At 40.7% G+C, this 21911-nt stretch overlaps 1 protein-coding gene across 1 annotated transcript in view; it reads left to right on the top strand.

Annotated features, from left to right (window-relative positions):
* The window catches only part of EPG5 (ectopic P-granules 5 autophagy tethering factor), a 60580-nt gene that overhangs the window by 35641 nt on the left and 3028 nt on the right, over positions 1 to 21911 (top strand). The window contains exons 26-42 of the mRNA XM_080371825.1: positions 447 to 618; positions 1548 to 1710; positions 2299 to 2441; positions 4063 to 4219; positions 5175 to 5369; positions 6431 to 6644; positions 7432 to 7592; positions 7708 to 7915; positions 8578 to 8653; positions 9491 to 9594; positions 10512 to 10687; positions 11354 to 11539; positions 13965 to 14174; positions 14316 to 14460; positions 17661 to 17903; positions 18730 to 18949; positions 20843 to 21058. Coding sequence (XP_080227951.1) covers positions 447 to 618; positions 1548 to 1710; positions 2299 to 2441; positions 4063 to 4219; positions 5175 to 5369; positions 6431 to 6644; positions 7432 to 7592; positions 7708 to 7915; positions 8578 to 8653; positions 9491 to 9594; positions 10512 to 10687; positions 11354 to 11539; positions 13965 to 14174; positions 14316 to 14460; positions 17661 to 17903; positions 18730 to 18949; positions 20843 to 21058 — 2989 coding nt within the window. The remainder of the gene's footprint in view (positions 1 to 446; positions 619 to 1547; positions 1711 to 2298; positions 2442 to 4062; positions 4220 to 5174; positions 5370 to 6430; positions 6645 to 7431; positions 7593 to 7707; positions 7916 to 8577; positions 8654 to 9490; positions 9595 to 10511; positions 10688 to 11353; positions 11540 to 13964; positions 14175 to 14315; positions 14461 to 17660; positions 17904 to 18729; positions 18950 to 20842; positions 21059 to 21911) is intronic.

Here is a 21911-nt window from a genome sequence, read left to right on the forward strand (position 1 = left end):
GGCAAAGGAACTGAGTGTGAATCAGCAGGAGGAGAGAGGCCATGCTTTGGGGAGAAACTGGAGCTGACATGACTAGAGGCGAGGATGAATTGCAGGGAAAGGAAGATGAATTTGGTTTAGAGTGGGTGTGGGAGCCTCTGTCAGATGGAGGGTATAAATGTGGTGATAAGAAAATTGGATTGGTAGAAGGTAGGAGTGGCTGAGGGGAAACAAAGCAGTGGGGCCTTGCATCCTAATGTTTGTGTGATGGAGCTGGTCACAAAAATCAGCTGTGTGAAATAACTAATCTTCCTATTTCTGCTGACAAAGTTTAAGTGACTCTTTTTTAATAAAAGGGAGGAATCCTGAGAGATATTTATCTGCTGCTAAAAATGTTTCATGCAGAAATTTTTTGTTTCTCATAAACTTTCATTATTGACAGAAATTGCTTCTGCTTTCCCTTCTAGCCAAGGAGAGGATAATAAATCATTTGAAGAAGTTTGATACTCCCAAGCCCCCTCTTCCGCTCCAGACGATGAAAACTCCTGTGCCAGTTATTTCCTCTGCCAGTCTAGTAAGTCAGAAGGAAGCAATTCAGCTCATGCGCATGGACCTTAACATCTTGCAGCAACATGCCAAGTAAGACATAACTGTTTTCCTTCTGCCTCACTAGCACATCCAGCTGTGTCTTCAGGTGCCCTTTACAGCAACCTCATTTGTGGTCTTGGCACAAGACTGCAGTGCTTGACTTCTGCTTCTTGTCCCATTTTTTACTTTTTTCTTTCTTCTTGGCTATCACATTATTTCATTCCTTTACACAGGTCTCGTCAGCTGATGTAATCTCAGTCATTAGATATCTAACTTTCCCAGTTTCTTTTCTCTTTTTGCATACTTTTTAAAATAAAGCCTCACTTTAGCCTGGATTTGTAACAGTAGGTTAGTTAACCCTTTTGCACTAGTGTAGGAGCTGCAATATGAAGCACGTGGAGCCCCCAAGAGAAGTATGATTTCTGAGACTGTTAGCTTTGTAAGTGAGAGACTTCCTGTTTTTAATATTCCGAAGAGAATCCAGCTGAGTTGTTTTCAAACAAAGTGCATGGCTCTATAGCTCTTCTCACCCCATATAGTAATTTAATAATGATGCTACAAGCCAAAACAACACTTGCTAAGCCCAAGAGAGGATGTTTCTAAGCAATTCCAGCAGCAATTTTAGGTGTTTTTTTTGTGTTGACTGAATCATCCTACAGTCCAGCTCTGTCTGGTGTAAAACTGCATTTCCTACAGAAGGTGATCTATTTGATTTCATTTCAAGTTGTCCTATAGAATAATTAAAAAGAACTCATGCAGACTTGAGTAGTTTTGTTCTTATGAACAGATTTCTTTATTACCTTGAACTGCTATTACTTCGAAGTTTTAACACTAATTTAATAACCTTTTATGTTTCCTAGAAAAGTGTCATGAGTCTTTGTACAGCACATTAAATTGAAGTCTCATCTCTTGCTTACAAATTCTTAGCATTGCTGTTTTCAGTAAAGCTTTTGGTAACTTTATTAATAAATGCTTTTCAGAACTGCAGCGCTCTGGGAATCTCAGCATGTTGCTCTTAACAGTGAAATATTGGACACAGTACCTAAGCTGTATGTCAATCGGGAAGAGCAGATCACTCTTCATTTGGAGTGCAGAGGAACTTCAAATAAAGGCTGTCAGGGAGCAGCTCTTGTAACCATCCAGGTTAGAGACATGGCATAGCTTCTGTTTTGGGGCTGTTGGGCATGGATAATGACAGTGGAATGGCTGAGTGGTTACAAGAGTAGTAGCAGTTGACTAAATAAATCCATACACACATAGTAGTTACCTGAAATACGTTGTATGTAATGCTTAAAAGGAGGTGCAGCTCAACAGCTGAAGAATAAGTTGTTGCATATAGTTTGTTTTGCTCTTAGTATCCATTCTAAAACTGCTTTACAGTGTGTGAATATGCTTATTGGTAGGAATAGATGCGTGAAAATGTTTATAGGAGTGTTCTCATGTTGCTTAGTAGAGGGGATCAAGGAAATCATACAAGTTTCTGTCCTTGTGGATTAAGTCTTTTATAAAAGACATGAATTATATTAGTGTGTGATAATTAAATAGGAACATGACCAAGGATGTGTGTTTGGGCGTGAAATACTAAATCTGATCAAAGATGTCAGGGGAAAACCCTGCATATTCAGAGTTCTTTTACTGGGCTCTGCTTCATTTTTACAAATAGGTACAACATCAAAGAGTTTTAGCAAAAGATATTATTCTGAAATGAATATGTGTCTTTTTGTCATTTAGTTTGAAAGGAAACATAAAAATGAAGCAGTGAGCCAGCAGCTTCATGCTTTGCGTAAAGAAGCGAGACAACTGCAGGCAGAAGCTACGAAGCCACCTTCTCCGGGTGTTGTGGAAGCAGCAGTACATGTGGAAAATTTTATAACGTAGGTTGTTCAGACAATTGTTTTAGGTAGTGATGTTTTTTATTTTTTTCTGTATGTTCGAGTTAAAATGTGCAACCTGTTTGCCTGTTTGCGTGTTTTTTGTAATGCTTATCAACTTGGGTCAACGGCAGAGCTTGAATCTGGAGACCTGCATTGTATGTTTGTGACACAGACCTCTAAAGGAATTACTGTTATATTATCAGAAGGTTCCTCGGCCTCAACAGGGCACACAGTACTGTTTTCCGCTTCAATTTATTGTACTGTGTATTAGAATAGCCATTCTAACCCTGCAAAAGTACGTTGAATGATGGCAAGGGTGCTGTGTTAAACTTCAGGAAACAGCAAACCTGGACCACAGCTTTCTTGGCCATAGATTGAACTATGTTTCTAATCTCTCTCTATTTTTCCCTGTTACAGTGCAGGAGATAGTTCTTTAATAGAGGGTTATGATTTGAAGAAGCTTTTCAATCTGTGAAACAAAGTCGTGCAGTGGAAGAGGAATATATAATACTACTTTTTTTGGGAGAGGGTGTGAATAAATGGATTATTCCATAGCCCTTTTCAACTTGAATACTTCTTAGAGTTCATCCCGGAGGTCCAGTTTTGCAACACCATTCTTCTTAATCTTGTAGATCTCTGCTGAGATTCTTTTAGTGTAGTTGGTTCCCTATAGATTGTACTCACTGTACAAGTAAAAATATTTACTTACTATTTCTACATGTTCATTCTTGATTGTTAAGCTGAAAAATTCTGTGGATGAGCTAGTTCTTTGGATCTGCATTTGTGGAATTGCATGTTCTTCAGATGTTTTAACTCACTCAGCGAATATAGGAGTTTGAGCTCAACAAAATATTTATGTGGTAGCACACAAGAAAAAGTTGATTCTGTTTTAATTCTTGTATTGCTGACCCTGTTAAGTAAAAGGAAGTAAATTTTCGTGTAGTGCAAATACAGTTGAGATGGCCTACGACAGTGATGAACACATGATTTGAGGGAGAAATAATCTATTGGAGCTGTGCCGTGAAAAATCTGATGATCACTTTCTGACTGATTATGGAACCTTTCTAAGTTTTGGAGGTAACAATTTCAGGCAGCAAAATTACTTGAGCTAAAGCTGGGTCTGTTCAAGCCAGAGTATGAGAAGGTTCAAAGAGGTTCTTACCAGTGTACAGAAATGCCAAAGGGAGGGTGCGAAGAACATGGAGCTAGGCTTTTTTCAGGGGTGCCCAGTGACAGGACAAGAGGCAGTGGGTGCAATCTGAGACACCGGAGGTTCCCTCTGGAGGTCAGGAACCACATTTTTTACTGTGAGAGGTGACACAGGCTGCCAGGGGAGGTTGTGGATCTCCGCCCTTGGAGATACTCACTCAAAAGCCATCTGGACATAGTCCTGGGCATCTAGCTGTAAGTGCCCCTGGCTGAGCCTGGGGGCTTGGTCCGGATGTCCTCCAGAGGTCCCTCCCAACCTCAGCCATGCTCTCATTCTGTGAACCCGCGCTTGATTACAATGTAAGCCAGAAATACCCATCTCAAGGCCATACATTGGCAAGAAACCTTTATTGTCACGCATTTTTAACCATACATAAATTTAATCTGGGTGTTGTTTTCTTTCCCCCCCTAGGGCCTTAATAAATATCTACAAGGTGCAGCCTATGTCTGCCATTAAGAAAGTTGGAATTAGTTTGTTTTTTATGTTAGCGGAATACGTGTGTGATGAAACTCAACGCAATCCTCCCACAAGGCAGTTCTTCACATCCTGCATTGAGATTCTGGGCCAAGTGAGTTTATTCTCTGACTTTTGGATACCTAATGCTTACTCCAGTTGCCTGCTGATATTGCGGGGAGGGGGATCCTAAAAAATTCAGAAGGCTGGAAATTAACTTTAAGCTTCTATCCCATTTTCCTTTCAACTAATTGTATAATATACACAGTCTTTGGGAGTGTTTAATTTTACATATAAGAAAAATAAAAACTGTTGCTCTGGATGCCTGATTAATGCTAATAGATGCTTACCATGTTAGTTAAATGGTAAGGCAAGCTGGATTTTTGGGCAGTTAATGAAAGTTTGGGTACCTCCAGTGCATAACAGTATTTTGGCATAAATTTTGCTGTTACTGATCACTTTGTAGCTGATGCATATCTTGCCAGCCTCTGTATTTAGATACCTTTCTTCTACAGCGTTGCAGTATTCTCTGTAGAGAGTTAGCCAGAAGTTTACTGATAGAGAACATAGTGCTTGGTGGTGGTGGTAAATTTTGCTGTGGGGAACACGTTACGTGGGTGCTCTGAGAAAAAGCATTAGCCTCTAGTTTGGGTCCAGGTATTTACTTTAATCTCTCAGATACAGTTTGTTTCCATGTGCAGCTAACAGCTGAAGTGCTGAAAAATCTTCATAGTCATAATTCTGTTTAAATTTTTCCTAATATCAGGCAGGGCTGCTGAAATCTGGATTTGTTTTATTTTGTTATCCCATTAGCAAAATTGTATCTTTAGACAACTGCATGGTCACAAGTGCTGTTCGTAAGTATCCTAGAGAAACATGTTTGTTTTACCTTATATCGTGTGGTACAACAGTATTTTATGATATTTATCTCATACAGTCTGTTGTTTATGAGAAAGCTTTCCTTTTTAAAAAAGGACCAAAATTGTGCTTGTCTTGACAGAAAGCTCTAAGAGGTGTGTTCTGATAGATTCATAATGGGCCATTTTTGTGACCATTCCCAATTTCCTCAGGTGTTCATCAGTGGGACCAAGTCAGAGTGCAAACGTCTCCTCCAGACAATCCTGCAGGATCGAAGGCTCTGTACTCTCCTTTCTCCTTACTTCACTCCTGTTGCCTCTCCTGATGAATTTGTGACTTTATATGAAGAAGTTGTGGCCTTTCTGAGTGAGGGTAACAGTGATGTTGTCTTCATGCTGCTGACAAAGGTAAAGTACTCATGAGTACCACATCTGGTTTGTGAGTTGCTTTTGTGGGTGTTATTTCCCTGAAGACTGTGACTTCAGGCTAAGGAAGAAAGGTGCAAATCTGGTAGGTTAAAATAACATTGGTAGGTTCTGTAGATCTGTGTTGCTCATCCTGAATGGTTTATATTGTGTTTAAGTTCCAAAGGAACTGGAGGCAAAAGCAAATGGGAAGCTTAAACTACCCTTTCCAAGCCCGGATGGTATGTGTTTCCTAGGGCTTAGTCATCAGTGCACTCTTACTCTTGAAATTAGAGCAGGCTTTTGATGGCAGCTTCTGCGATATCTCTGCAGAGACATTCATCAAAACAGCAAGTGAATCCCAGTTATCTTAACAATAATAAAAATAAATATGTGGAACAGTGTCTGAATCTTCCATTTCTGTTAGGCAGGAAGGACATGGATGCCAATTGTAAAACACAGAGTTAGGTAAGAGTGAGTGATTAGTGCATCTCTAGTTTCAGATCTGTGTGGTACACCTATCTGTATTGTCAGTGGAGAAATTAATATACTTTGATGTTTCTCTGATTCTCTTCATTAGTTACACCGGCGCTAAGGACAGCTCAGAGTCATGCCCAATGCTGACTGCCTGCTATTCACAGCTGTCCTTAGCGGCAGTGATCAGCACTGTCCCTGCTGACCTAGGTCTGAACAGATGGCTTGGAGGTCACAGCTGTGACCTCCTACCTGCAAGTTCATGGGCTGTGGCGATCAGTGTGGTCTGATGCTTGTAAGTGTGTGTTTGGCAGTGGTACTGAAGTAAGTGTGGAAATTCATACCTGTCTTTATGAATCTGAGAACCCTGCCAAGGTTGGTTTTTTTAAGTTCAGGGACTCCTGCAATATGTAAAATTATAACCTTTGGTGAGCATTATCTTGGTTTTGAGTTAAGGCTAATGAGGTGCAAATTCTCATTCTTAAACATACAAATTTCAGGATTTCTTTTCCCCTGACAATTTCTCCCTTCTAAAGGTGTTGTGGATGTTAAAGCTTCTACTTACCAGTGCTTCCTGTCCTCTGTTCTAGTTTGACCTTACACAGTGGTTAAGCATTGCTAAGCCACCTCTGTCTGAACGTACCAAGCTTCTGGAGTCTATTCACTTGGCTCTCAATATATGTGGCCTTGAACCTGAAGAAGATATTTCAATGCCATTTAATATCTTCTGCAAGCATTGGACTAACCTTCTCCAGTATCAGTTCCCTGATCACTACAGTGATTTCCTAAGATTGTTTGTGCAAAGTGAGTATCTGAATCGATGCGTACAAAACCTTTCGTACAGAAATCTGGCTTAAAAATCTGAACTGCATGCAGTAGAGTTAAATAGCAACAAACACGGAATGATTTAAACTTTCTTAAGTTTCTCTTTGCACTTTTATGTGCGTGCTATGTGATGTGTTTTTATGAGCCATATTTTAGCTCTACTAGAAAGAAACACTCTTCTGCAAATCAAAGTACATGTGTCAGTGACAACAGATTTTCAGCCCATATTACAGTAGAAGGATGGAGGAAAGGTTTCTATTAATGGAAATGCTTATTAATTATAATTATGCCACAATCTGTACTGCAGCATCATGAGCACCCTTCAATGTCAAACTGAGAATAGGATTAATGGGTAGCTGGGGCTGATACTGAAATCTGCAGAAGTTGTCGTAGTTAACATTAGATGCTACCTATAATCTGATGTGTCTCTAAAATGAGAGGAAAAGTACTTACTTTCTGTCAAATTGCATGTGCTGAGGCAGCAATTGTCTCTTAATATGTGTTTGTAGCCTGGGGTGTACTAAGTGCTCGGGAAACTCTCTAAGAAGAGAACATGCAGGTGCCAAAAGGGAATGTTAAATTACTTATGCTTTGGAATTGGAGAATCTCTCACCCTTAAACTTGGGCCTTTCAAACTCATGCCTTGCCTAATTTTTTTTCAGGTAGTAGAGACCTCTAATTTCAATATTTTCTAACTCTTATTGAGAAAGGGACTAATACCCTTCTCCTGATCTTCAAAAATGCATTCCCTTCTCTTTCTCCTAAGGCTCATCAGAGCAGCTTCTAAGCCCTGACTGTTGGAAGGCATCACTTAAAGCTTTGGGGTGTGCTTCGCCAGTGACTGAACAGGGAATTAGCAAGAAAAGTGATTCTCCTGAAAGTCCTGTACGGCGGGATGCTGTGAAAATTCTTCTCTCTGAAGAGCAGGTGTGTGCCTTTTTGATTTATTGTGTTTTTCAGGTGCAACAGCTGCCCACCAGTGACAAATAACACTGCTGTGCAGTCTTTCTGTAGCTGATTAATAGGTTCCTTCTTTTTACAGGTTAGAGAGTCAATAGAATGGCTTTCAACATCTTTTTGCAAACTCCGACTGGCTTCAGTAGACTTCAGGACTTTTGGCCTGTTTTCAAAATGGAGTCCGTATGTGTCTGAAGTGAATAAGTTTCTGGAGTATCTTATTCAGCAACTTATTGACAGTGAAGTTGCCAATTTAGCCCAAGAGCCTGTTGGCAGTAATAAAATTCTAGCAGGTAATGTGTCTTAAAAGCAAATTACTTAAGAACAGGCATTCAGTTTCTCTAATTTCCTATGTTAAACATCATTTAAATATACAGTAAAATCTTCTTACTCTGTATTTGTACAATGCTGAGAACATTAAAATACAGGTGGGAAACATTGATGCTACTTCATGGCTGTGTGGGACTTTATGCTTTATCTTTATGCTTGTTGCAGAAAGCTTGTTTGTATTTGAGCTTGTTTTAAACTTATTTTATGAAGAGATCATACTTTCTTCAGCCTTTTGCACTGAGCAGGGGTTTGGGAACAAGGGACTACTGAATGTCACCTTGGTATGATTTTTTGATTTGGAGGAAACTGCCAAAACACTTCTGTTTTAGTATATGTAAGTTTAAACTGTGAGTCATCATTACCCCCACAATCTCAGATGTGTGAAGTGATATTAATAAAACACCTAGAGCAATGCAAAATGCTTATGATTGTTGTTAAAACAACTATTATTAACCAGAGTTACTAATAAGCATATTGTATTTTAAGTTTTTATTTGACCAAGAAGAACCGGTTAAGTGTTGGAATAAGCAAAGGACCTTGTATTCAAGTTTGGAAAAGTATAATATGTTTGCTGTTGCTGATTTGAGGGGATGGAAAGCAGCTTCTTTGTTTTCTTTTCTTCTAGGATTGCAGTCCTTGTATTCAGTCATTGCTGGACTCTTCAAACCATGGATACTGGTCTTGGATAAGGAAGATGCAAGGTATATATTGCATTTTAAATGAAATGAGTTTTTGCTAAAATAAGAACTTCAACTGTATTGTTACTTTCTAATGCTTGACTGTTGTCACCTTACTTATATCCTGCCATATGTCATATCCTTAATAATTACGGAACTAATTCACAATTTAAGTCAAATTTTCCAAGGCTTGGATTGAATAGTTAATTTAGATGTAAGAACTGTCTCTGCTTCCTGACCAGAGCTTGGTGATGAGAAAAATACGGATTACAATCGGTTCCAAAAGCACTGAAACCTGGATTTTAGATCTTCCCCGCCCCTTTTTATTTTAGCTCCCGTAATATCTATAATATCTTGGTTTAAAACAGAAAAGCCAAACAAAAACAACTGCAAATGCCAGTGGTATGTAAAGAAACTTCAGACTAAATCAGTCCTATGATGTTCTACTGTCTTGTGTACCTCTATCTTCACATGGACAGTTATCTGTTATACTATACATGTAAATTTTACTTTCAAAACCAAAAGCTTTTTGGGTTGAGTGCATCTTCAGCACTTAATTAGAAGATTGATTGCAGGTGGTACGTGCTGTCATTCAGAAATCCCTGTGTTTTGGTCTTCAATTCAGTTATTAAATGCCAAACAAGTAATCTCTGCTTGCTCAGTGGTATTGTGGCTCTTCAGTGTGATGTTAGATATGTACATGTTCTATGGAAGAAAAGGACAGTACCAAAGAATAGTTTTGAGACAACTGTTGATACCTGTACTGTATTGATTTACTGTGCTTTAGAATATTTAAGTCACTGAAGTGTTTATGATCTGGTAACTCAGCACTGACGTTTGTGTTATTTCACTTCTTTTAAGTAACCATCCTTCCTATCCCTGGTTAGAGAGTGACACTCCTGTAGCATCCACCGTGGTCTGTTTGTTCACAGATTGCATCAGGCTTTTGCACGAGAGCTTTAAAGGTGGGTGAAGTCCACACTGTTCTAATGTGGTGGCACTTCCTGTTCGATACACCAAAAAAGATTTTTGATCTAGATGTGGGATGTGAGAGATTTGTTTGTTACGAACTTTTAGCCAAGATGATCACTGCAGTGGTACCAAGAGCATTTCTTTATTTCATGCTTAAAGACAACTTTTTTCCTTGACAAGGGTAGATAATGTGATTGATAAATGCATCTGTCAGATAACAAACTTAAATGTGAAGGAAAGCGAAATAAAATGAGCTGTCACGAGAAGTGCCTGACTTCATTCCAGGTCTGTGTGTTGTTCCTGTACATCATATGCAGCAGCATGTCACAATGACCAATACATGTGTCTCAACAGCTGGTCTCAAGAGTAATGTAATCTCCAGGACTGATTGTTTTGAGCTCCTATTTAGCATTGCTGCTTGTGCCTAATGTGTAATTAGACATGGGAATGGAAAAAATGAATTTCACAATACCTCTTAACAACTTTCAGGGACAAGCTAGATTCAGAGTTATCTTGTAAAAATAAGTAATTAAAAATAACATATTGTGTGTTTTATTTTTGTGAATTTTATTTATGTGAACTACATAAGATCTTTTTTTTTTAAAAAAAAAATGCAAAACAGCCCAACATAAAACCAATGATGTTCTACATGGAAGGAGTATTTTATAACTTCAGGTTATTGTCCAGCAACTCTACAAAAGATTGAGGGAGGGCATGGAATCATAAGCTTCGCCAGTTGTTGATTTGGAGAAAAAAATAGCTTAATGTGCATTTTTTTCTTCCTTTGACAAATGTACTTTAGTGTAACTTGCATTTATGGTTTTTCATCTTCAAAATTGGACTTCCTTCTGTAATCAAGCTTTCTCTGAATTTTTTCTGTTGTTAATTCAGCTGTTTTCTTTGAATCTAGGTAAGCTGTTGCCAAGCCACCATGGGGCTCTCTGGTTACATCTGATGCATTACTGTGAATGTTGCACAGCCCCCAAAATGCCAGAGTTTATTCTCTATACTTTCCATACTGAGTTCAGAAGGCTTCCATGGAAGGAAATGCATCCAGACCAGATGCTTATGGAAGAGTTCTTCAAAGTGAGTATACACAGTATTTGTTGAATTAAGTTCACAGTCAGTGTTGCCCTTGAAAATAACTGGAGAGCTGGAGAAAGTTGTTTTTGCAAGTAAGCTTTTAAAGTGTTTGTAGCATTCACAGCTGCTCATGTCATGATTGATTTTTCTGAAGGAATGCCATTAAGTTTTAGACAAGGTTGTGGGGAGCTGTAAAGCTGGCAGCCTTTGTAACCTGTCATTGCTCTATTTGAATGCCTCACTTATTACATATATATTATGTATTTCATTAGAGTTAATGTATTTTACTATTGTCACGGTGTTCTCAATTCCAAGTTGTCTTGAGACAACATATAAGTATGGAAATGCTCTAGGATTTGCTGCTTGAGATGAGTTCTTCAGGTAGTTCTAAACAGGTTAGAGTTTCCTAGTTTCTCTTTGAAGAGAAATGGATGCAATTGTGCAGCTAGGAGTTTGTAATATATTATTTCTTGGTATCTGTACTTGTTTGAGAGGCTTAAAAAGGTGCATGTGCAACTCTTCCGGTGGGGGACAAGATGGTGAAGTAGCATCTGCCTACTCTGACCTAAAATGCTGCTGTGGGTTTATAATTGGCTAAGGAACTGGAGAGGATGAAAGTATTTGAATCTTTGTTGTATCTGTTTGTCTCTTTTCCTTTCTCCTTCCTAGATTGAAAGAGGCAGCCCCAAGAGTTGTTTCTTATTCTTGGGTTATGTTTTATGTGAAATAAACTGGGTCAGTGTCCTGTCTGATGCCTGGAATCCCAACCCTCATCCTCAGACTCGCAACATGATTGTCTGTTTACTGTATATGATGGTCCTGTTGGCAAAGGAAGAACAACTGACAGACAAAGAGGTAATTTTTACGAAGTTTCATACCAATTGTCTTGAAGAATAATCCTTTGCGAGCAAGGGCACAGAATGTGACTTCCTTCTCACTTGCAGAATGACTAACTCAGAAGTGTGTTTTGCGTGGGTAAAATGACAAACAGTATTCCAGAGATGGCCAAGACTTAATTCCTTATGTGAGGCATTTTGTATAACTTGTGTGGAAAAAAGAACTGCTCTTCATTTCAAGAAGCTTCTGTAGGTGCTGTGATCCATCAGTGTTGTAAAGAGTAAGCAAATAAATATAGACAGTTTCCTGGAGTAACAAAATGACATTCTGGGTTTTGGAAAGAACAAATATACATATTATGTGTAACTTACGGTGAAGCTTTTTCTGATAATGTCAGTGAAAAGAGTGTCTAGCATCTGTCTGGTTTGATTCAGGCCATCTGCTGACATGAGTGCAGGAGCAGCTTTGGCTGTGGCGTTCATGCCTGTAGCACCTGCGGTGCTGTGAGAGGAATTGGGAGGCTCACTGAGTCACATTCATTCCGTCATGGCCAGTCACGTAAATCTCTGCTACTTTTTCTGAGTGGCAAATGTGAAAGCGTGGAGGGATGGTAAGGAATAATTCACGAAAATCTTACGCCTGGCTCTGCCGTCTTGCTGTGCATGTTCGTGGTGTTCTCCAGCTTGATCTTCGGTACTGGTTGCACTTCAGGTTGGTTGTGTTAAGCACAACTCAGCAATGGGAGTAGTCCCTGTGAGGTTAGGATCAGTACTTCATCTGAGTGCAGTTTATTTTCATAGCTGTCAAAAAGGAAAATATTTGTCTGCCTGAACATGTTTTCTCAGGAGTTAAGTGGTGTTTGGTTCTTACTCAGAACTGCTGTTGCAAACATTTATTTCTTACCATAAAATGCTCCCTTCTTAGCTCCATATGATGTTGATGACAAGTCACGATGATGTAGCAACATCTTGAAGACCAGATACGTCTTTAAGCAGCTTGGCACTGCCTAATTCTGATGAGTTACTGGGGACAGATTACTTAATCTAGGATTCAAAGATGGAGTTTTCTTGTTGCCTTGCTCTGAGGGGGAATTTGATCATCCCTGATTTCTCAGCACTTTTCCCATTTATGGTTGCCTTCCAGTATTTCTAAATTGTTGGAATAAAAAAGAGAAACACTAGGTGTTAGGATGATCTAGCACAGTCCATTGCTTCTGGAGGACTCTTCCAGAGGGGCTGGGTGATCTTGAAGAATTCCCATGTCATGCCTGCCAGCTTTCTCCCACTTGCAGCATCTTTTGTTTTCAGTTTCCTCTGAGACAGTATGAGATGCTGTGTCAAGAGATGCCACCAGCAACCTTTGATCAACATTGTATTCCAGTTTAGGAAAATTACTGGAGTTCACGTGCTTTGACCTGAATGTATTTGCTTATCAGAAGCTTCACAAGCTTCAAAAGTTACCTGTTTGTGAGTCAGCCTCAGGAATTCCCTCCTAGCCTCCAGGAATGTGTTGAGCTGCATTTTAACATGCAGTCACTTTTTTACTTCCCGGAACACTCCTGTGACACCTTGACCTGAATCTCAAACTTTCTCAGCCCTATGCTCCAGTGCATGAGAAACTTCAGAATTACTTGATACACCAGTGTCAGATTCTTGTTGATATCATTTAATTTGGGTTAGTTCTGGATCCTTATAGTCTTTAGGTTGTGTTGGCCATCAGCGCAATTCCAGTATTTGTTCATTCTGTAACATGAAGTTTGGTGTTTCTCAGTGTCTAGGGTAGGGGGGCTTTTGTATTTTTTGCAGATGTATACTTACCCGTGAGAGGAGGGTGGCGGTAGCTGAGGCTAGACTCTGCTGCTTGTAGACAGAGAGGCTTTTCCATCTGCATAGTGGCACTGCCTGTGCAAGCGGTGGGTGCTGTAGGCTACTCTGCTCTTCAGGATGGTATTTATGAGGCTGAGCACTTGAGTAGTCCCTCAGGTTGGCATGTGATTCACCAAATGGAGGACTGAGGGACCCAGCTTCTGTCCTTGGCTCTACTGTGAACTTGTACTAATTTATTTTTAAAAATAACTTTTTCAATACCTTCTTAAACCTTTAAGTGACTTTACCTTGAAAGGATCACCATTTTTTTCTAGCTGCCTTTAGGTGTTTACACATCAAATTTTAACATTTCTTGCTGGCTTTTGTGCTTGGCTAGAGCTGCTGCAGCCATTGAGTACTGTTATGTGAATGCTAGAGATGACATACATGTGTTGAGTCACTGCTTGAATGAGGAGTCACTTTTCAGCCCGGCCTCCCAGTGGTCACCTATTTCTGTGGGGTTTCTGCTCAGTCACCTTCAAATCTTGGTGTCTGGGCCTTCTTCCAGTATTGAGTACTTTGACTAATTTAAAACAGCAGAGAAGGTGGAAATTAGACTGATGTCTTTAAATCTCCAGGAATCACCACTCATAAATCTTCTGGGACAGACCAGCTCCCTTCCTTGGCAGCTTGTGGGCATTTCATCTTATCAAAACATCATCAGCTACTGCAACAGTCACTACCCTCCCTCTGTTATCCTTGGGAAGAATACTGCAGCTGAACTGATCGTGAAGCTCCTGAAAATCTCAGCAGGCTTTGGTGCATCTTCGGATAGTCATATCCACCTTGTAAGTTGAACTGGTTTTGCAGTGTCTCTGAACTGTTCTTGTCATTTGCAATGTTCTGCTTTTGTATATTACAGAGTATGGGAAGAGTTCTAGGTGTGATTTTTATTTTTTCCCCTAACTGATTTTAATTTTGATTAACAGGATGCAACGCTGAAGTGCCAAGCGTACATTCGCCAGGTGGTTCAGTTTCTCAGCACCTTAGAACAGAGTGGAAAGATTACTCTTGCAGTTTTGGAACGAGAAATGTCCAAGTTGCTAGATGATGTAGTCATCTTTAATCCTCCAGGTTTGTGTTTAAGAAGTGGTAAATCACTTTAAAGCTGTCAAGATCCTTTCTATTGCATGGACTGTTGAACATCTGTGACTGTAATTATTTGCATTACTAAGTCTCTGTTATGGGCAGCAGGGCATGTTGCTTTGGTGTGTATATATAGGTGGTATATTGGCACAGAACAAATGTGAACGTTACCCTGTAGAGCTGTCAAGAGTGGCTAAACCAACAGGAAAAAAAGGGATTGTGTTGTGAGTAAAACTGACTGTTGTACAGGAGCTTGAGGGATTCTTTTTTTTGCTGTCTAGTTTTTTAATCTTTTTGTATTTTCTTTGGCATTTGCATCCTTTTTTGAAGGGAAGGATGACAAATACACTATCTTGGTCCTCAGGGGTCAGGTTCTAAGAAAGGGTTCTAAACTATTGTGCAGTTGGGAACACTGGCTCTGTTGAAGTATGGGAATCCTGTTGACTTCCACTAGTAGTATGGTATGTCCGCACCCACGGCATTTATATTGATTTTGTTTTTAGTACCAGTACCATCCTGAGCTTCCTCTATCAAACTAAAACTTCAGGTGAAGTCAGTCGTCTCACTGCACTAGACAGAGATGTTTGGCAGGAGTCATGTCTCTTCCTGTCCGTGACCCACACAGGTGTGCTCGTGAGAGCGAAGAGAAAGTGTCTGGAAATCTGTGAGAGTGGTAACTGCCTCTCAGTAGTTTTGCTACTTGGGGAAGCTCTACAGGACAGCACCGTGGTCAGTAAAGCTCTTTGACTTGAAGGGAAGTGAAGGCATACCTACTGCTGCTGACACTCCTTGTAGCTGAGAAATTGTGGAGGAGACAGGGGCTCCAGTAGAGAGGAGCAGCTCTGTTTCATAAACCCCCCTGCACACCTGTATGTGCTAAAGGGCTGAAAGAGAGCATGTTCTGTGTTGCTTGACCAGGCTGTGGAGTGCAGGAGGATCACTGATGCAGAGTGGCAGGGAAGTGGTGGTACGTATCGGGTTTAGCTTCTCTGTGAGGTTTTGGAGCAGGCTGGCAGGAGTTTTTTGAAGAGCTTCCAGGGCATCGCCTTCTGTTGACAACAGCTAGAGAGGAGAAAGCTGGATTTCTCATGTGGGCACTGTGCCAGAGGTTATCCCAGGGGATCTGGTGGGCTCTGGTTTGTCAGGTGTCTGGTGGTGGTCCCGCTCGATGGTCTGCAGCCTATGGAGTGTACAACGTCTACAAAGGCAAGTGCCAGGAGGACGGGGCCAGGCTCTTTCCAGTGGTGCCCAGCGACAGGACAAGGGGCAACGGGCACAAACTGCAGCACAGGCAGTTCCGTCTGAATGTGAGGGCAAAGTTCTTCGCCTTGAGGGTGGCAGAGCCCTGGCACAGGCTGCCCAGAGGGGCTGTGGGGTCTCCTGCTCTGGAGACATCCAAAACCTGCCTGAACACGACTCTGTGCAGCCTGCTGTAGGTGACCCTGCTTTAGCAGGGGATTGAACTAGATTATCTCCAGGGGTCCCTTCCAACCCTGACTGTTCTGTGGTTCTTGGTTCTGAGTGAGACTTGGCTGTAAAACTAGTTGTGACAGTAGGGAAGTCAGTTAACTACCTGGCATCATCTTTCTTGGTTAATCTGTGGTAAGAGACATTTACCTTACTGAAGAGCTGTGCCATGACAGGTGACTTTGGGAACTTTATTTGGCTGCTTTTTTTATATTAATTTTTTTTAAGTTTTCCTTTTGTAGGTAGATACAGACAGAATAGCTCGGTTTGGAAGTGACCTTTGGGGGTGTATAGTCCAACCTCCTCCTCAAGCCAGGGCTAGCTTCAAAGTTAAATGAAGTTGTTCAGGGCCTTGTCCAGTGAGCTTCCAAATATCTGGCAGATCTGGAGGTCTTAACCTCTTAGGGCGATATTTTTCTAGTGATTAATCTCTCTTTTTGTGCAACTTTTTCATAACCAGTTGAAACTTTTCTGCTTACAATGCCTGATGTTGCTTGAAAAACTTAGAACAATAGTGCCTTTTTCCACCAATATGTGCAAAGGTCTACTGTGTAGTCAAACCTTGGAGAGCCAAGTGCAGGAGATGTTTGTGCTTAGAGGATACTGTTACAGATGGCCCATGATAACGTGTTCAGGCAATGCCAAGAGATGGTTTCAAAAAAATTTTCTGGGGCTGAACACTGAGAGTAGCAGGAAATTGAGAATCCTGGAAATGTGTGGAGGCATTGGCATTTCAGGGCTCATCTCGGTCATATTTCAGATTGAATCATCATCACTGGTTGGTTGTCATGGTTTAACCCCAGCTGGCAACTAACTACCACGCAGCTGCTTGCTCACTCCCCTCCTTCCCCTGCAGTGGGATGGAGAGGAGAATTGGAAAAAGGTAAAGCTCCTCATGGATTGAGATAAGAGCAATGTAATAATTGAAACAAAATAAAATATAATGGTAGTAATGAAATGGAGAGAGAAGGAGAGAGGAATAAAACCAGACAGACAAGTGATGTACAGTACAGTTGCTGACCACCCACTGACCGGTGCCCAGCCAGTCCCCAAGCAGCCGTCAGCCCCCTGGTGAACTCCCCCCAGTTTATACGCTGAACATCACATCCTGTGGTATGGAATACCAGTTTGGCTAGTGTGGGTCAGCTCTCCTGGCTGTGCCCCTCCCGACCTCTTGTGCCCTTCACTGGCAGAGCGTGGGAAACTGAAAAGCCCCGGACTTAGGATGAGCATCGCTTGGCAGCAGTCAAAATCAGTGTGTTATCAACATTGTTCTTATGCTAAATCCAAATCACAGCGTTGTACCAGCTATTAAGAAGAAAACAAACTCCGTCACAGCTGAAACCAGGACATTGTTTCACTCTAAGTTGTGCTTTAGACTGTGTTTTAATACTCACATTTTCTTGGAGACTAAACATGCTTTATCATTCAATTTATGTGCACTGTAGTCATGGTAAAAGACCCTAGGTGAAAGATGGGCTCCAGTACTCTGCTGTACAGTCTTATGAGCTGTCTCTGTGTTCAATGAGTGATGATCTGTCTCATCAAGGGAAGTGACTGCAAGGAGCAGGTGTCTTGCTGCAGTAAGTATAGACAAGGAGCTGAGGTGTGTAATGAGCGAGGGGCTTTTCCCAGTATCTGCAGAAAGTGTTTAGTGGTGAAGCTGAATTTGTGTTCTAGTGTCCATTTACTGAAATGGCTCTTTTATTTCTAACTTTCAGATATGGATCTACAAACACGTCATATGGCCCTCAGCAGCCTCTTTACAGAAGCGCTGATGATGATGAACAATTCTAGCGTTACAACAGCTGAGTCGCTACGGGGGAGCTTAAGGAAGTGGATAGACAGTAAAATGCATGGGTTGCTAGCCATGCCGCTTCTCACAGCGGCGTGTCAGAGCCTGGCCTCTGTGCAACACATGGCAGAGACAACCGAAGCCTGTATCACTGCCTACTTCAATGACGGTAGGAGCCTGTCTTCTGATGATGCTTGTCTCAAAAACTTTGATCAGTCGTGGATGCCCATTAAATACAAATGGACTGGAATCCTTATAGATGCACGCTGCCCAGTGCTGGAACGTGGTTTTAACCTGGTTTCTGTCATCAGAGCTATCTATCTGATGCCTTCCAACTGTCACACATGTGCTGCAGTAACTAGATGTAGAAAAGCTGGGCTATTGTGGTTTGGGTTTTTCAACTGCTCTCACTGTATTTTCTCAAGAGCTATACCTGTCTCTGTGAAAACTAATCTGCTTTCTGTAATGGTTGCCATTTTTCCAGCTGAAGGGGAGGACTTTTTAAAAAAAGAATCATCCCAAGAGAGCAAAACAACTATTAGTCCCCTCGTGTAGTGGTCTGTAGGCTAACTTAAAAAAGCCCTCTTAACTGGTGAAACTCTGGAATTCTGTGGTGGGGTGTTTTTTGGGGTTTTTGTTTCTGTTTACATAATCCTTGTGGAGCCACATTTTGATTTCTTCCACATTCTGTGTGATCAGGTGTGAAGGAAATATTTAAAATTCAATTGCTAAAATTTTCAAATTTAATCTTGACTGAATGCTGGGAAAATATCTCACCTTGACCTCAGGGAGGTACCCTATGATCGTGGAGTTGTGTGGGTTTTTTCTTTTTTACTTTCCAGCAGAATTGTATGCCAAACTAATTACCTGGAAAACAGCTAAACCAGCCCAAATCCTGTAACTTATAGGACCACAGTTAAGTAGTTCTAGTTCTTAGGTTTTAGTAAGTGCTGCTTTCTCAGATGCTTTGTTCTGTCGTTTTGTTTTCTTTCTAGACTGTCCTCACCAACAGGTTTTAGGCTGGGGCCCTATACTCGCCTCCCTCCAAGTTCCTGAGCTAACCATGGAAGAATTTCTGCAGGACTGTCTGTCTTTAGGAAGCTACTTGACCCTGTATGTCTACCTGCTGCAGTGCCTAAACACTGACCAGACTCTTACCAATGAAATGAAAGTCCTGCTGACCATCAGCAAATGGCTGGAGCAAGTGTACCCAAGGTACGAAACTCAAGGCTTCTGAATATGCCTTGACTTCTAAATAAGGCTATAGTTGTATAGCCAGTACAATTAGGCGGCCAGGTTAATTAGGTTAATTTCACCAGGCTACTGGATAAAATGGCCTATCCTTCTGCATCCACTGTTACAGAGTCTGCCCAACTGCAGTGCCAACAATAATTGTTGGTTAAACAGAAGGAATTTCACTTGAACACTTCTGGTGCAATTTTGGTCAGTTTTCAGTCAGAGAAGCTTGATTTCAAAGGCAGCCTGGGTCTGTGCTCAGTTAAAAATTACTGTAATCGAACCCTAAATCCCTATGGGTTCCACTTTCCAGAACATCCGTGATTTAAAGAATCAGTCAGCAATATTCGAGTGAGCGGAGGTTATCTATTCGGCAGCGCTGGGTGCATGGGGGATCGCTCCGCCAGCGTCATGCACACAGAGGGGACTTTTCAGTCCACTCTTTACACAAGCAACTCAGACCTATTCATTAATTTTCCAGGAGATCGTTTACATATTAATTTCAATTCCAGGAACTCATTTACATATCTCACTAAACTAGTGACCGTGATTTGAGTCCTTGTCTTTGCCACGTTGTATAAACAACAGGAACTTAGGACCAGATAGCCTTTTTAAAGGTGACAGATCCAGGGACTTAGCAATTAGTACATCCGTCATGTTAGCAATAAGGGTCCTTGGATGTTTCCCAACTTTTAGGTAAAAATAAGTACATCATCCTATAGATACGTGGTCCATCGTTCATCCACTGTGTGGGGTGAATTGTGTGCTAAATGCTCAGTTTACCACGCTGAGAGACCTGGTGTTCACAGCGGCTCAATGGGGACTGTTCAGCAGCTCCAAACTCAGTGGATCTGGGGGCTTGCCCAGATTTAGGGGCATGTATGGCTTAAAACAGCTTAGGTTAATGTTCTGGGTGGAGGGGGTGGGAAACTTTGGTGTTAAAATGGTGATACTTTGTATTTAAAGTATGTAGCAACTGTATTTACAACTGCTGCTGAAATTGCCAGAATTTATCAAGGGTGGTGAATGTTTTTTCCATATTCATGTTAACAATGTTCACATTTACCATGAAAGAATATTTTGGGGAAATTGAATTTCAAGAAACAGTGGGAATATAAAAGAATACTTTCACTGTTGTAGATACCATAGCAATTTGGTTGCCTAAGTGTGAAAGGAGCAAAGCCACCATACACAGCAAATTAAACCTTGCTCTAAACATCAAACCTGAGAGTGCCTGGGATGGGAAGTAACTGGGCAGAGTAATGTGAGGATAGTGTGATGCAGGAAACTCATGCTGATGCTTTATGTGGAAAATCTGAGCTTGTTGGCTTAAAACTGCGGAGTGTTTGGAGAAAGATTAAAAATATCATAGAGGGAACTTCACTTTGTGCTTTGCTCAACAAAAAACTTGGTTTCCTTTTCTAGAAGAACATATTAAAAGTCTAAATTGTAGTGGAAACACCAATAAAACACTTTAGGAAGTGCTAGCTGTTAAGTAAAGGGGGGGAAAAAGAGTAGAGATAAAGCTTTATTCCTTTTATATAGAGTCTTAGACAAGTTAAAATCTGCTTATGGCTGCAATATCATTTATCCTTGGCTATAAAGCTGAAAAGGAAATGTTGTTCATTGTCCTCTCATGGACCCTTAAAACTTCCTAGCTGATGTCTTCATCAAGTGCATAACAGCAGTTACAGCAGTATAATAACTGGAGGAGTAGTGTAGTTATGCTATCCTTATATGGTAGGATTAGCTGTCTTTATTTAGCCATCTGAATTCTTTGTGGGACTAATGGGGACAGATACAAACTCCTTAACTTTGCCATCTGACTGACTTGTTTTTTGATTTCTGTTATTCTTTAAATCTTACCTAAAGCTCAGCAAAAGAAGAGGCAAAGCTGTTTCTTTGGTGGCATAAAGCCATGCAGTTATCCTTGATTCAGATGGAGCAAGATGACAGTGTGCTGATTGAATCTGTCATTCGGACACTGTTGTCCATCCAGGGCAGGCAGAATCAGCTGGCTGAAGAGAGACTGACTTCTGGAATACTTGGTGCTATTGGGTTAGGCAGGAGGTCTCCTTTGTCACCCAGGTAAGGGTTGAAGGTGTGGTTAATTAGTCATCATGTTAAAAAAAGCTGCAGTCTGGATCGAGACTGTACAGTGCAATGTCAGAAGATGTTCTGAATCCATGCTGTTCCAGATCTGTAAAGTTCTTCGGGCCATCGCAGAAAAAAATGTAGCAAATGGTTTAATTTGGTTAAGAAGTGAATATGAACTTCTCCAAAGTTTGTGGTGGAAAAGGAAAGAAAACACAGTTGTGATTCTGGCTTATTGTCCCGTCTCCAGTGAAGTTTATAGGGGCAGTGTTTGTTAGAGGAAGATACTTCCACCTGGTCTGTAGAAGACTCTTCCAGCTGACCTCACAAGAATTTTGTATGATCACACGCACATTGCCTTTTTGATCTTAACCTTCAAGTGTTAGAGATGTTAAGAGAAGATCAAAGAAATATGTGCTTGCTTGTTACTCGCTTTAGAAGGTAAAGAGAGACCCCAAATTTGGTTGTTAGGTATTAAAATCAAGTTCACTGTGGAAAGAATGCCCAGAAAAAAACACATAAATGTTTATGGAACAAATTCAGCACCATATATAAACATAACTTTGTTTATAAGACTTTCTGGGATGCAATCCTGTTGAAATTGCGCTGAAACCTTAGTCTTGTGCAACTCATCCTTTGATTAGGGTGATAAGAATCTTTTAAAAGCTGTGAAATGAAGTATTTCACATGTGACCTCAAGGCTTCAGCTAAGGTTGGAACACATGTAATATTTCACATGTATGGTATTTATTGTATTATCTCTAGCATGTATGGTATTGTATTATGTATATATGAAAGAGATTTATTTTTTCTAATGCATTGAAAAAGGTCCTGTAAAACCTCTACT

Source organism: Falco punctatus (genome assembly GCF_963210335.1).
Source record: "Falco punctatus genome assembly, chromosome: Z".
Classification (NCBI taxonomy): Eukaryota; Metazoa; Chordata; class Aves; order Falconiformes; family Falconidae; genus Falco; species Falco punctatus.